The 15,707-nt window shown below is 41.7% G+C and overlaps 1 protein-coding gene and 1 non-coding gene across 2 annotated transcripts in view; both read right to left on the reverse strand.

The window, feature by feature from the left end:
- Nucleotides 1-8,979, reverse strand: part of LOC124594095 — a 50,068-nt gene extending 41,089 nt beyond the window's left edge. The window contains exons 1-3 of the mRNA XM_047132446.1: nucleotides 8,715-8,979; nucleotides 8,028-8,593; nucleotides 7,076-7,277 (exon numbers count right to left, since the gene is read on the reverse strand). Of these exons, the coding sequence (XP_046988402.1) occupies nucleotides 7,076-7,277; nucleotides 8,028-8,593; nucleotides 8,715-8,979 (1,033 nt within the window). The remainder of the gene's footprint in view (nucleotides 1-7,075; nucleotides 7,278-8,027; nucleotides 8,594-8,714) is intronic.
- A 1,435-nt stretch (nucleotides 8,980-10,414) lies between these two features.
- On the reverse strand, nucleotides 10,415-10,498 carry Trnap-ugg. Its single transcript has one exon. It is a non-coding gene; the product is annotated as a tRNA-Pro (tRNA).
- Between the last annotated feature and the right edge of the window lie 5,209 nt (nucleotides 10,499-15,707).

Raw genomic sequence — 15,707 nt, forward strand, 5'->3', positions numbered from 1 at the left:
TCGCCGTCCTTGCCGTCAAATTACTCCATCGTGTAATTAGAATTCGTACGATTCGCGTAGCCTAACAACCTCGCCTTACTCCTTGTCCGCATTCAGAACTGAATGACATAACAACAAAGACAGTAATTGAAAAAAGAAAGGATCTAATAATGTGCCTTTCTTCTCTGGAGACATTAATCGAAATAACTTTTCCATTCCAAAAATAACAAATACCCAAAAAAATTTATACAAGTTAACGACGCTGTTCAGAATGCTGATTTGCGACAGTTATTATGAATGTGTTGTAGGAAACATAAAGCCTTGAGTCACTAAGGACGGTAACTCGCTAAATAAAAGATAAAGAAAACATGCGGATTAGCACATAGGCGCCGCCAACTGAGATCTACCGCTGGTCTAAAAACAATTTCAGGTAATTGATGAGGGAGAGGAAAAGAAACTAAAGTAGGGTACGAATCCTAAGGCAAGGGCCGCCAATATGGAAACTAGCCATCTGTTTGCTATCGTGGGATCCTTAACTGGTATTAATCTAGGAACAGAATTGCGATGTTATGCAAATTACACCCAAGTTGGTTTATATTGAATCTGCACAAGGTGTATAACACAATCTTATAATGGTCCTGACGTAAATCCTATGTGGGGTGGATAGCCTCTCATATAATTTATTACCTAAATTAATTGATTGAAGTTCCCATCCAAAAATGACGATGGGAAAGGATTCTGGTGATTGTGACTATTTAACTGACAAATGCCGTCCTAAAAATGTACAATTACATTTATTTTCTTTAAATGGAACACACAATCTACCAAGAATTTCTACAAGGAAAATCATGTATATTAACGTAAACCAAACATATAAATAATCCTCACCTGACAGAAGTGTCGACAAGAACCTAGTACAAACGACACTGCAAGCAATACAAGGAAAATCATGTATATTAACGTAAATCAAACATATAAATAGGCCTCACTTGATGTAAGTGTCGACAACAACCTAGTAAAAACGACACTGCAAGCAATCTAATGTGTTTCTACACTGCTAGAAGAGAGAGCAAAGAGAACAGGTGACATGTATAATACCGACAAACAAGTGAGTAATAGGATGCAATCACCTAAGGAAGCAAACTGGCTCTACGGACGCCACGGCTGAGAAACATCACTTCGAACTCTGAGATCTGCGCATATTACAGACAATACGGCGCAAGGAGGCGTGCTGATGGCGCCCACCACTCGTCGTCGGCTGCTGCATGCAGATGGGCTCCGCCTTGAAGACCGATCGAAGCGCGAGCGCGGAAAGAGTGAGTGTTTGTTCCGGTCCGTGGACAAGTGAAACTGCGAATGAAATTATTCTGCAGCAAGGGCAGCAAAGTATGGGACCGACTCCTGCAGCGGCCAGGAGCCAACTCCCTCAGATCTCTTCTGCCCCGCGCCCAGAGAGCGAGAACTATACTTGTGCAACAACTCGGCCAGATGTCATCGAACTGCCCCGAGCCACGGTAAAAACAGTGAGCGTCCGTCGCTCTGGCCCCTGAGACCCGACATCAAAAAAGAAAGCCGCCTAGTCGTGGGTCGGGATTCTGTCCGCAATTCCCAGAGACCGAATGTCCACCCACCTCCTGCTACTGTGAGCGGTTGGCATCAGCCATCCAGTCCAAAAGTTCCCGCTCGTCTCTTACGAGAGGTGCACAGAATTATGAAAAGTATGCATCCTACTCATGGTCATGTACATGCCAGTACAGAGCATCCGATTCCCTACTTTGCATGACAGTATAATATGGTAGCGAACTGAAATTAATTTGCATGAATGCAAATTCATATTTTAGAAATGCAAGAAAGGCTAGTTTGTTGGCCCGTATTAAGTGTATGAAGAGGCCAGAGGGCCTGCTATCTTGCAAGTGCCAGAAGTTTGTTCTGCTGATTATTATTATTATTGTTTCGCTGGGGCTATCTAGGACCACCTTAAGTCTTGTTACATTTTGCAGCGAACTTTGCTTTCTTTGGCGCCCAGATTTCCTTCATTCTTCGTGAGTGAGCTCGCTTACGCTCCTCCGCCCAAGGGACCATGTCTTCTTTTTGGTTTCTCAGCTCTGTGCAGCCCGTTCGTCACTGTTGTCTTACGGGAGAGATCCCTGTCACAGACGTCTTTGGGTTTGATTTGCGTGAGTTGGTGGTTTTCTTTCGTATTTCCAAACCAAGGCATCGCGATTCTGGAGTTTCAATTATAGAAGTGGAAGATCTTCCCGTTCATCCATTTAAGGTGACCGTAAAATCGTACACGTCTTTCGCGGATTGAGTCTGTTGTTTTTGTGTTTTGCCCTAGACTTCCTTGTTGGATCTTTTCCGAAGGATGCCATTCTTGTGATTGTCCTAATGATTCTGTGCTGTCTATTCCCCAGTTCTACGAGGAAGCCTTTGTCTTGCATTTACGACGTTTGGATACGTAACTACTAGTTTCAGAACCGTTTATTGTGAAGTGTTTTAGTGTTTCGTGAAAGGCATTTTCTGTTGTAGATCGTGGGCGACGCTCCGTATGCTATTTCATGTACTCTGCTGATGTCTTCATATTTCACCTGGAGTTTTGGGGGGGCATCTCTGATATTAGTCATTGCTTCCGTTTTGTCACCACTTATCTGCAGGTCAGTTTGATTGGCGGTTTTCTTTAACAGTTCGATTTGCAGTTTATACGTCGTTTGGCAGAATGGCGATATCACAGGCAAAAGCTAGGCAGTCTACCGTGATTACCTTTGGATTTAATTCCAAGTCTCACCGGGCTGTATTCGTTCGCCAGATCGTGATGATTTTTTCAAGAACACAGTTGAAAAGCATCAGCGAGAGCTCGTCGCCTTGATTGACTCCTGTTTTGATCTCAAAGGGATCTGAGAAGCATCGTGGGAACTTTATCTTGTATCCTCAGGGTGGCTCTAATTCTTGCTAGCTGATTAAGGTCAATCCCAAATTCATTAAGAATGTTTAACGGAACTTCGCAGATACTGGATCGTGGTTCCGAGGTACAACCAACTATCATCAGAAAATATAACAGATCTCCACCCTGCATCCCAATGAGCTCTCGCTTGACACCACTGAAGTCGCAAATGGCGGTGGTTTGGCGTCAGTGGAATGCGTGCTACAGGGCGTCTGGCTCAGAGTTGTCCCTGAAGTTACCGATTTGTAAGAGTTCGTTGTGTCCCTGTGCCAATTGCTCCTCAGATTGCTCCTACAGAGACAGTACGATGCGCCAGAGGTGTACGCCACACACGATGGTCTTCCCTCTCTGTAGTGCCACGTGGCCCTCTGGAGCCCGGTCTTCTTGCGACAGTACATTCTCGTGACCATCGCTGCCAGCAGTGTACAGTGGCCACTAGTGGCGGATTTACATATAGGCCCACTAGGCACAGCCCTAGGGGCGACACCTTAAGGGAGTGCCGCATTTTGTACTCATTTTAACCTTTTACATTTTAAAATAACTGCGCTTACAATAGACAAAAAATTTTAATATTGTTAAACAATTTGCTCGTTTAAATAAGCCTTAAGAACGAAATTCAACAATACAAGCTTGTAAATATACATAGTTTACATGGTGACTGAATGGAAATTTAAGATTGCGTTTCTGTCTGGTATCCATGATTGTTCAAAATATTGTGAAGTAAGCAGTCAGGACGTGCGATCTACAATACAATCTTTGAAACGTTGTTACTCTGAGAATGATGATCTACAATACAATCTTTGAAACGTTGTTATTCCGAAAATGATGTCGGCTTCTACTTAACCCTACCATATTTTCACCGTGAAAATACCGGGACCCCTGAAAAGCTGTGATGAACTAATCAGCAGTTTCTTAATTACTGTAACATGTGTGGGCCTCAGTATGTAAAACCTGACTCTGCTTAAATTTTTTGTAAAAATTACGGGGCAAAGTCAACACTCTATTACTGTAATTAATGTGAAAGCTCTGTGGCTTTCAATATCTGAGCTTTGATTTAATGACACCCGTTTAACAAAACATGTTGACACTGGAATTTTTTACATTTTTAAACCCATGTTTATACGAAAAGAACACAAGCAGAATATCTAATAATGTGTGAAATACACTTCACAACAATTTAAAAATTTTATTTATTTATTTGCTTAGTTACCGTTTTTTGGGGAGTGTCTCCCGACAGTACGCACTTGGCTGTTTTGACGTTTGGCTGCCGGAAGTCGCGTGACTGTCCCTTCACTAAACACTTTGCTACGAGGACGGTTTTCATTCACTAAACACTTTGCTACGAGGACGGTTTTCATGCAGTGCAGTGGGAGTGTCTCCCGACAGTACGCACTTGGCTGTTTTGACGTTTGGCTGCCGGAAGTCGCGTGACTGTCCCTTCACTAAACACTTTGCTACGAGGACGGTTTTCATGCAGTGCAGTTGCATCAGTATGGAGATCACTGAGTTGCACACGTGAATACTGTAGGAATTAGTTAAGCACGAAGTAATTTCCATCTTATGATTTAGTCCTTCATTTTCAATAAACAGAATAGTGTAAAATTTCCGCAGTAGGCCCATACTGAAATTTACGTAATTGATATATGTGCGTACAGATTCGCCGAAATATTCTGCCGATTAGTGTCAGGTTTTTTTTCCCCCTTTCTTTCAGTGGATCTTAGTTGTTATAACGAAATGTGCGTAAAATATGGAAAATAAATGTGGTTAAAAGGTTAACACAAGGCTATACTGCTCATAAGTCTGCTACCTCGGTTTATTTCGAATTCGCATGTAGGGGGACCAAACCGGGGAATATGAAGTATTTTTAATATTTTGGACGACGAAAAGCGGCTTTTAAGTAGCCATAGTATAGTTCCAGCCCTGTTGAAAACCTGCATAAGGAATGCTGTATGGTGAAAAAAGATCATGGCTAGACCTGAACAGAGTCATAATTTGTACAACTCTAGAAAACGTCTTTAGCTTCCAGCAAAAAAAAAAGGGGTGAAAATCTTGAAAGTGTTTACCCTGATCTTAGATATAATGTAATGGATAATGATACATGGCCCAAAAATATTGTGATGTATCGTTTTTTTTATTCTATAGTGTCGCCAATATTCCTGTGAAATAATCTTTTCTGTGACAAACAGAAAGAAGAATTAAGTGTAAACGGGTCACATAGTGCTCAGAAAGTTACTCCCATAATGCCTGTATCTTAGAACTAAACTTAATGTGTTATCACTTTTTATAGAAGTGAAGCCAATTTTACTGTGTATGTAAACATTGGTTATCAGCACAAAAAGCAGGGTAGTATAACTGAATTGAATGCCTAAATTCAATAAGTGCATGGTGCAGAACACCTGCTTCCTTCGGTGATGTATCTAAATATACCAACAGAAAATCTAGTGTTAAAGAAATTGATTTAAAAAGCTACTGTGTGGACCTAGATTTTGAGTTGGCTGCTTCGGACTTATTAAATCTTATTATAATAATTGTTGTCTAGTATACCATTCTCCAGATGGCAACTTTGAAAATTTTCTCATCTAAATAGAATCTTGGCTGTGCTATTTTATGCACTTGAAATCAGAAATTGCACTGGGTGTTCATTTCAATGTACACTTTTGCAAGGAGAGTTCTAAGGAGGAAAATTTATGAATCTATTAACAATTTATGGACTATTTGTAGCATGTCATTTACCAACCAGAGGTGATGCCTGCCTTGACACTGTTATCCCAAATCTAAATACATGGGACTATGAGATGACTTTAGTTGACCCAATGACGTCTGCCAACAGAGCACTAGTCATGGGACTTTATACAAAGAGAACTAATAATCAACCAGCTGTTTCCTAGCATTCTAATTATGTATTCACAAAAAGGATGATTAACAAGGAAACATTAAACTCTTTTCAAACAGCGCTAACTGCAGTAGACTCACAGGTGGGATTACAAGAAATGGCTGTAATTAATGCATTTAAAGAGTTATTTCAGACCATCAAAACCAAATTTGATTATAGCTATCCACAGAAGACCAAAAAATGTCGCAACACAGGCAAACTCTGTGTGTGGTAAAGTATTTTGTCATAACAGACATGACATTTAAACACTTTTGAGAATTTCAGCCAGTTTTCTTTTACATAGAAACTAAGACTTGCTGTAGCGTGACACTAAATCCTTGATTTTTGTGCTCAAACACAGTAGTAAAATCATGACAAATTCCATTACTTTCTTTGTTGTCTTTTGTTATCTCAAATCCTTTACCAAACACTGATACAGACCAATTATAATGTTTCATTGTGCAATTCAGTTTTATTTACACAATTAGATATCACTGAATTATAGAATACAGTTTGAATGAGCCAAGATGGTGGGACAGCATTATTTTAGTATACCATGATTAACAAAACTCAAAAAATGCACAAGTAAATTTAAATTTTTAACCTTCAACTACATGGAATCTCTCTCTCTCTCTCTCTCTCTCTCTCTCTCTCTCTCTCTCTCTCTCTCACACACACACACACACACACACACACACACAAATTGACATAATGTACAAGACCACCTTTATGTGCATTAACAAATGTACAAGACCACCTTTATATGCATTAACAATATTAGGAAAAGGATAGTTTGCTATTCGCTGTAAAGGTGACATGTTGAGTTGCAAACAGACACAATGTAAAGACTGTTACACATTTAGCTTTTGGCCAAAGACTTCTTCAGAAAAGAAAACACAAAAAGATTTACACACGCAAGCACACTCCCTGCACACATCTCCACTATCTGCAGTGGGAGATATTGGTCATGTGTGCTTGCTAGTGTTAATCTGTTTGTGTTTTGTTTTCTGGAGAAGGCTTTGGCCAAAAACTAAATGTGTAACATTCTTTACATTGTGCCTGTCTGCAACTCAACATGTCACCTTTACAGTGAGTGGCAAACTATTTTTTTCCTAATATTGTTGATATTCCAACCTGGAGTTTACTTTTTTTTTTTAAACACTTAATCACCCCTCACAAAATCCTTCTCTGCTTTGTGGAAAAAAATCTAGCCTGAGATTCAATCTTGGCATTCACATTTACTGTGTTTTCTTCTGAGAAAGAAAAATCTTTATTAAGATTACCAATGATCTTCTTCAGATCCTTCAATACTTTGGCCTTAGTCTCCTGTCCACACTGTGTTCCTTTGCTGAGTGCAACTATAGTTTCACAGTGAGACATCACATCCTGTTCAAATGTGTCAGCAGATTTTTCTGAATTGCCAGAAAGCAATGCTGACACATATTCATTGTCTGCACTAGAGGGCAAGGAACACTGTTCACTCTCCTGGACAGCACCAGACAATGATTTGGCACATGCATGTACTGTATATGCTTACATATGTTAAAATTTAAAATGTTGTCTAAACAGCTGCATTTATACGAATGTACACACATGTTGCAGGTATTGCACTTAAGTGAACATTTTCTTTCGCATATCAGTTCTGAATTTTTTACAACAACATACACTTCACAACCAGTGGAAGAAAGCACTTCCCACAACCCTTCACCCCTGCATAAAATCATCCCATTTGTTATAGCTGAGCTATCGTTGTGGCTTGCTTTCACTCTTGACGCCCTAGAGCACTGTTTACGTTTTGAGAGCTTCACTAAGCCCTCATATACTTTGTCTCTCACTAAACATAACAAAGCATTTAATGACTTATCCAGCCTTCTGCACTTTTTCCCTTCTAGATAACTGTATTTAATAACTTTATGTAGGGACTCCAAGTAATTGTTTGTATTAATGCCCAATCGGTGGCTAAAACAATACGCCCACTTTTCCACTCGCTGGCAGTACATCTTAAGAAAGTACCTGCCAAATTCTGCAGTATCCGGATCATTCAATAAGTCTTCCACCACTTTCTCCAGACTACAACTAAAAACATCTATATCCAGTTCAGTCTGAAGTCGCTTTAGTGAACTAAACACTGCTGATTTTTTCTCACTACCCCCAGAAATTCTCCTTAAATTCTGAGACCAGTTCCGTTGTATATGCCAAGAAACACAGCAACTGGTTTGGCACAGGTCCCATTACTGCTGACCATGCATTATAAAATGCTGGTGCATCGTCAGACATAAACACATTGGTCTTTACAGTGCCCACCCTTTCTCTCACACATTTGAAATAAAAAGACAGTAAGCACATGTCTCCCCTATTTGAAAAACAAAATGCAACTGGCATTCCAGCACCATACCTATCAACAACGACAATAGTAAAAAGTTGAAAATCGTATGCAGTCATGCCATGAGAGCCATCCACACATATTTTATCTTCTCCATACTTTAGAAGTTGTTCGTCCTGAAAGTCTGTCATGATAATAAGAATGAAGTCTTCATCTTGAAAATTAGGATCCACTTGTTTTTGCTGCTTGAAATACAGTACTGGGTTGTCACTTTGTCTCTTCATTTCTTCAACCCACAATTTCACACTCACTGCATCATTTTCATGCTTCTTCGTTGCATAACCAATATCAAAATCCCTTTTTATATTATGCAAATCTTTTTTCTCAAGGAGATGGATTCTCTCCACACTTGCAGCGATTGGTGCACTTCGGACATCTTGTAAGACTCGTCCAACAGGAACACCCTGTGACAGCCGTCCTGAAAAAAGAAAAAAAAGGAAATAAAAATGAAGCACATTGATAGACCCTACGTCTGTTCACACAAATAAATTTGATAATTTCATGTTTCATGTACATAAGTGTAACATAATCCATTTTACCTGCCAACTCTGCCCTCTCGTTCCCATGCAGAAATGTTCTTCCAACATCTTGGGTGTGTCCCATATGTTTTGGAAAAAATTTTAAGCAGCATTTGTCCTCTGTTATTGTCACTTGCATGTTGGATGGACAAGTACTGCCTATTTTATTCGTGCCCATACTTTTGACACGCCTGGCACCTGTTCCTTTAGAATTGAAATTGAAAGAGCGATGGCAGTGGTAATATCGAACACGTTTTTCTAGTCGCTCCTGCTCCGAACAATTCATTACATAACGAACATGGTTTACTTTTTCGTAAGAAATTTTCCACTCTTCAAAGTCTGAAAAAATGTTAAGGCAGTATTTTTAAGTCATGTACTTGGGATCAACAAAATTTACTAAAACGTGACTAACACAATAAATATAAAAAACAAATCTGCAAGACAACCAAATCTCCTGGCACTCAAAACTAACGTCATGGTTCTCTTGAACATGTGTTCTCAGTGTGTCATAGGTGAGAAACGGGAGAGAGCACTGTGGGCAAATAATGCTGCATTTCCGACTGTTTTCCTCCGACTTCATGCCATGCACAGTTATTTGATGACGTTTTAATGAACTGCATCTCATAAATGCAATTCCGCACTGGGGACACAATTCACTGCCTTTTCCTTTTTTAGACACATGGATATGAAGTTCATGAACTTTCCTCATATGGGCGTAGAGGTTCTTTCGCATTTCAAACTCTGAACTGCATTCCTCACACTTATAGAGCGTTTCTTGGGAGTCACTCATGTTTGCTAAAACAAACTAAACAATAACAAGAAACAATAACAAAACGGAACAGCAGCAACGAAATAACAAGAAGCAGCAACAAACAACGAAAGCAGTTAAATGGAGCGCAAGGCAAACATCAACATGAATGGCGTCTTCGAACAGGATGCCTCGTCACGTGAAAGCAACTTCCGGTCAGTAAACGTCAAAACAGCCAAGTGCGTACTGTCGGGAGACACTCCCCCGTTTTTTGGCGAAAAAAGAAGAAAAAACCAACCTTCGTTTGTCTCAATCATTGCGCTGCAGCCTGTGCAATCGAATATCTTCGAGAAAACATTTTTATTTTATGTTGGAACAAAGTGAGCATTTGCGTGTAAGCATAACAGTGGTGTTCACACAAATGACAACACACCATATCAACTGCCAACAAGACTACTTAAACTTTGCGGTCGGTCTACTCTGCCCACAGAAACCGCTAAAATGTTATAAGAATATGTGGGATAAGAGTCGATCCAGCACACCTCACTGCAAGAAATTGCAAAAATTATTTGCTTTTTAAATTAGAAAGACAGTGTCAAGAATATTCAGAACATATTTGCGTTCCAGCTAAAATTCCGGCGACGTGGGAAAAAAAAGAAACAAAAGGGGGCGGGGGGGACTGTCCCGTTTTCTTTACGAGACGAATTCCAGCCGGCAGTTGTGCCTCTGCTTTTCACTGAACAGAGAAACAGGCGACAATGAAATTAAATTATTCTGCATTGTAGTTCTTTCATAGCACAGTTACGTCGAGTAATCCGAGTTGGTCAGTTCATCGCTCCGTGTTTAAAGGAAAAGTCTTTGTGGTCGTGTGTCGTGGCTCTGAGCACTATGGGACTCAACTGCTGAGGTCATTAGTCCCCTAGAACTTAGAACTAGTTAAACCTAACTAACCTAAGGACATCACAAACATCCATGCCCGAGGCAGGATTCGAACCTGCGACCGTAGCGGTCTTGCGGTTCCAGACCGCAGCGCCTTTAACCGCTCGGCCACTTCGGCCGGCTCGTGTGTCGTGTTTAACGTATAAAGCTTATGTGCGGTGTAGTACGACTGGTACTGGATACAGAGTTTCTTTCTTTCCTTTTACAATTTCATAAGTGCCTTAACATGAATAACAGTGAAAAAAGCAAACGTGCAAAATTAAGTGGGGCGTCATTTATGAAATTATCGAAGGAAAGGCGAGAACGACAAGCCAATGTTCTAAAAACGCTTGGCAGAGTAGATAAATTGTTTGCATACAATGTTGCTGGTTCGACTTCGAGTTCAAGTAGTACAGATGATATTTCTGGCACTGCAGCTATTGTAAAAGAAGTAAATAAAGATGAAACAAAAGTTAAAAAATGAATAAAAGCAAATTGTTCCTGATTTCGAGTTTCACGAAAAACTAAGCGTCGAGTCAGACATTACAAAAAGAAATAACGTCGTTAGTGGTGATACTTCAGAATGGTGAGTCAATGAATCAACAATCGACATTCTTTTACAAAGTGATATTAATCAAAGCTATAATTGTGATTTTTCTAATTCAGGAAGATCAATAGGCGATAAAAGCAGGTATTTGAACCAAAATGTATTTTATCGTAAACAAACTCACCTCGTCTTATCTCAAAAGTAAGTAACGGTGACGACCGTTACAGCGTGTATTTAAAGCAAACCTGATGTGCATCCTCATAGGGGCGCTACTAGCGGCCCTCTTATGCGCCTGGTGCGAAATCTGATTAGGCATCATCTCTCAGGGGTAAAAACACGCCTGCCGACTTTAGTTTATGCCGCACAACTCCTTCTTGGTGTTGCGATTTTTTTTCCGTCATTGTATTCTATAGTGGTACAAAGGAATCAATGTTTTCCTGGGATATGCATTATTTAACTTTTTTTTTTTTAATTTCGAACACCAATTAGCTGTCACAATTTCTATGCTTTACAGCTGCAATGAACAGTCAATGGATTGTGGATCATCCATTACAACAATGTACCCAAAGACAAGTGTGTGCTAAGTGAATCACTGATGTAGTTAAGCTGGGTCACATTATTGCAGACCAACTGTTTCAGACGCACTGCAATGTAACAGAAGTTGTCTCGTTAAGACGTCTTCCGGCAGGTGGCCCACAGAGAGCGTTCAGCCTCTAGTTCAGCCTCTCCAGTTCAGCCTAGAGATCCTACATTCTCTGTACAGCCTCTCCAAGTTCAGCCCAACAGGAAGAAGGGTTGCTTAAAGAGCGCGGGAAATATCCCGATCGCACCATGCAAATCGCTGCAGTCATACTGGGAAATTCCTCGGCCTAAGAATCGTGAGATTATTTTTGTGAATAAAACCGTCTAGATCGTTATCAAACTTTTCTTTACTTATTATGATCTTTCGGCTATTGCCTTCATCAGATATCAAAGGGCTTACAACTTGCGGAACAAGGTTCAGTGTCAGTATTTGATACTTATTCATAAAATATTCGCAATGATTACGGACTCAGAGAGAGTTCATTTCCTTTATTAATAATCGCTGAAATTGGGTACGCTGGAAAACTATGCCTATGGAACTGAAAACCAGTGTACAGTTGAAGTCCTTATAGTCCGGAAGTTGTGTGAACGAAAAACAATCAGGAATGAGAACAGACTAAGCTGCTGTTGTATGGGAGGTGGCTCAAATGGTTCAAATGGCTCTGAGCACTATGGGACTGAACATCTGAGGTTATCAGTCCCCTAGAACTTAGAACTACTTAAACCTAACTAACCTAGGGACATCACACACCTCCATGCCCGAGGCAGGATTCGAACCTGCGACCGTAGCGGTCACGTGATTCCAGACTGAAGCGCCTAGAAGCACTCGGCCACACCGGCCGGCTGGGAGGTGGCACTTGAGAAATTTTGTGACCACGTGAAATACATTCGTTTTGCCCCAATTGTGGGTTCTTTCTTTGCTCTGAGAGAAGGACCAACATGCTAGAGCACGTGACATATTAGTTCGCTATATTACATAAAAGAATAAAAAATTTGCTTAACTTTGATACATATTTTTGTCTCAGGAGTATCGGATAATTTATACCTGTCATGGACTAGGAATGTTTTACTTGATACACTAATTAACAAACTCTTCTCTTGAGGTACAATGATCAACATTAAAAACACTACAAGTTTACCTGATGCTTTAACGACTCGTTGGTCCTAAACGATTGTGTTGACTGCTGTAGCTGAGAATGTAGTCAGAGGTCTTGCTATATTGACCTGAGCGTGAGGGCACCGGTATCTGAGAGGGAGGGGGGGGGGGGCGGGGAGAATGGTCTTCAGGAGCATGTAGGGCCAAACAGATGAAAGTCGGAAGGCGCGATATCCGAGCTGTAGGGTGGATGAGGAAGAACAGTCCGATTAAGTTCTCTGAGCTCATACTTGCGGAAAGCCTTGCTTTGTCATGGAGAAGGATAAGTTCTTTTGCATTATTGTGGCAACGAATACGCTAAACTCATTTCATCAGTTTCCTGAGAGTACACTTCAGAATTGCCCGTTGCACCATGACGGACGACATCAAAAAGAATAACCACTTCAGAGTCACAGAAGTCCATCGCCGTGACTTTACCGGATGAGGGAGCGGCTTCGAACTTCTTCGGAGGAGAGGTGATGCGCGATTCCAGGGATTGCCATATTGTTCCCCGGACAGGTCTGTGCGACCTTGTTGCGATGATGACAGACTCCTCACCCAACGAATGGCCGTGTTTTTGTCCACTCGAATGGCCGTGTTTTTGTCCACTGCCGGGCCCCCACAGACGTTCTGCAAACGCCTGTGAATATCTACGCTGCTCTGGTTTTACGAAAAAAAAAGTGACAACTCTCTGCTAGGAACGAAACTCCATTACAGGCGCCGTTTTATAGGCTATTTATAGCACCGCCACTTATCGGAACTTCATAAAACTATAGGCGTTGAGACGGCAGTATTCCACGATAATCCACAAGTTACACATTTTTAACCGAAAATGGCCGAGGAAAAAAAAAGAGCTGGATTACATATTGAACGCCCCCCGTACAATTACTTCAAGTTAGAGCATATCGTGAGGCGCATTTGACTGAGCTCTTGCGCATATCTTTATACGATAATATCTTTACCTATTGTATAGCACAATAGCGTATACAGGGTGTTACAAAAAGGTACGGCCAAACTTTCAGGAAACATTCCTCACACACAAAGAAAGAAACTATGTTATGTCCGAAAACGCTTACTTTCCATGTTAGAGCTCATTTTATTACTTCTCTTCAAATCAAATTAATCATGGAATGGAAACACACAGCAATAGAACGTACCAGCGCGACTTCAATCACTTTGTTACAGGAAATGTTCAACATGTCCTCCGTTCGCGAGGATACATGCATCCACCCTACGTCGCATGGAATCCCTGATGCGCTGATGCAGCCCTGGAGAATGGCGTATTGTATCACAGCTGTCCACAATGCGAGCACGAAGAGTCTCTACTTTTGGTACCGGGGTTGCGTAGACAAGACCTTTCAAATGCCCCCATAAATGAAAGTCAAGAGGGTTGAGGTCAGGAGAGCGTGGAGGCCATGGCATTGGTCCGCCTCTACCAATCCATCGGTCATCGAATCTGTTGTTGAGAAGCGTACGAACACTTCGACTGAAACGTGCAGGAGCTCCATCGTGCATGAACCACATGTTGTGTCGTACTTGTAAAGAAAGGCACATGTTCTAGCAGCACAGATAGAGTATCCCGTATGAAATCTTGGTAACGTGCTCCATTGAGCGTAGGTGGAAAAACATGGGGCCCAATCAATACGTCACCAACAATGCCTGCCCAAACGTTCACAGAAAATCTGTGTTGATGACGTGATTGCACACTTGCGTGCGGATTCTCGTCAGCCCACACATGTTGATTGTGAAAATTTACAATTTGATCACGTTGGAATGAAGCCTCATCCGTAAAGAGAACATTTGCACTGAAATGAGGATTGACACATTATTGGATGAACCATTCGCAGAAGTGTACCCGTGGAGGCCAATCAGTTGCTGATAGTGCCTGGACACGCTGTACATGGTGCGGAAACAACTGGTTCTCCCGTAGCACTCTCCATACAGTGACGTGGTCAACGTTACCTTGTACAGCAGCAACTTCTCTGACGCTGACAGGGTTATCGTCAACTGCACGAAGAATTGCCTCGTCCATTGCAGGTGTCCTCGTCGTTCTAGGTCTTCACCAGTCTCGAGTCATAGGGTGGAATGTTCCGTGCTCCCTAAGACGCCGATCAATTGCTTCGAACGTCTTCCTGTCAGGACACCTTCGTTCTGGAAACCTGTCTCGATACAAACGTACCGCGCCACGGCTATTGCCCCGTGCTAATCCATACATCAAATGGGCATCTGCCAACTCCGCATTTGTAAACATCGCACTGACTGCAAAACCACGTTCGTGATGAACACTAACCTGTTGATGCTACGTAATGATGTGCTTGATGCTAGTACTATAGAGCAATGAGTCGTATGTCAACACAAGCACCGAAGTCAACATTACCTTCCTTCAATTGGGTCAACTGGCGGTGAATCGAGGAAGTACAGTACATACTGACGAAACTAAAATGAGCTCTAACATGGAAATTAAGCGTTTCCGGACACATGTCCACAAAACATCTTTTCTTTATTTGTGTGTGAGGAATATTTCCTGAAAGTTTGGCCGTACCTTTTTGTAACACCCTGTATAAACCCAGGCATAAGGCAAATTCTTTACAGTCTCCTGCCACACCTTGGTAGACGTGACGCCACCAGCATTCGACCAGCGGGTAAAACATTATACACTCCTGGAAATTGAAATAAGAACACCGTGAATTCATTGTCCCAGGAAGGGGAAACTTTATTGACACATTCCTGGGGTCAGATACATCACATGATCACACTGACAGAACCACAGGCACATAGACACAAGCAACAGAGCATGCACAATGTCGGCACTAGTACAGTGTATATCCACCTTTCGCAGCAATGCAGGCTGCTATTCTCCCATGGAGACGATCGTAGAGATGCTGGATGTAGTCCTGTGGAACGGCTTGCCATGCCATTTCCACCTGGCGCCTCAGTTGGACCAGCGTTCGTGCTGGACGTGCAGACCGCGTGAGACGACGCTTCATCCAGTCCCAAACATGCTCAATGGGGGACAGATCCGGAGATCTTGCTGGCCAGGGTAGTTGACTTACACCTTCTAGAGCACGTTGGGTGGCACGGGAT

This window comes from Schistocerca americana, chromosome 2 (assembly GCF_021461395.2).
Source record: "Schistocerca americana isolate TAMUIC-IGC-003095 chromosome 2, iqSchAmer2.1, whole genome shotgun sequence".
Lineage (NCBI taxonomy): Eukaryota > Metazoa > Arthropoda > Insecta > Orthoptera > Acrididae > Schistocerca > Schistocerca americana.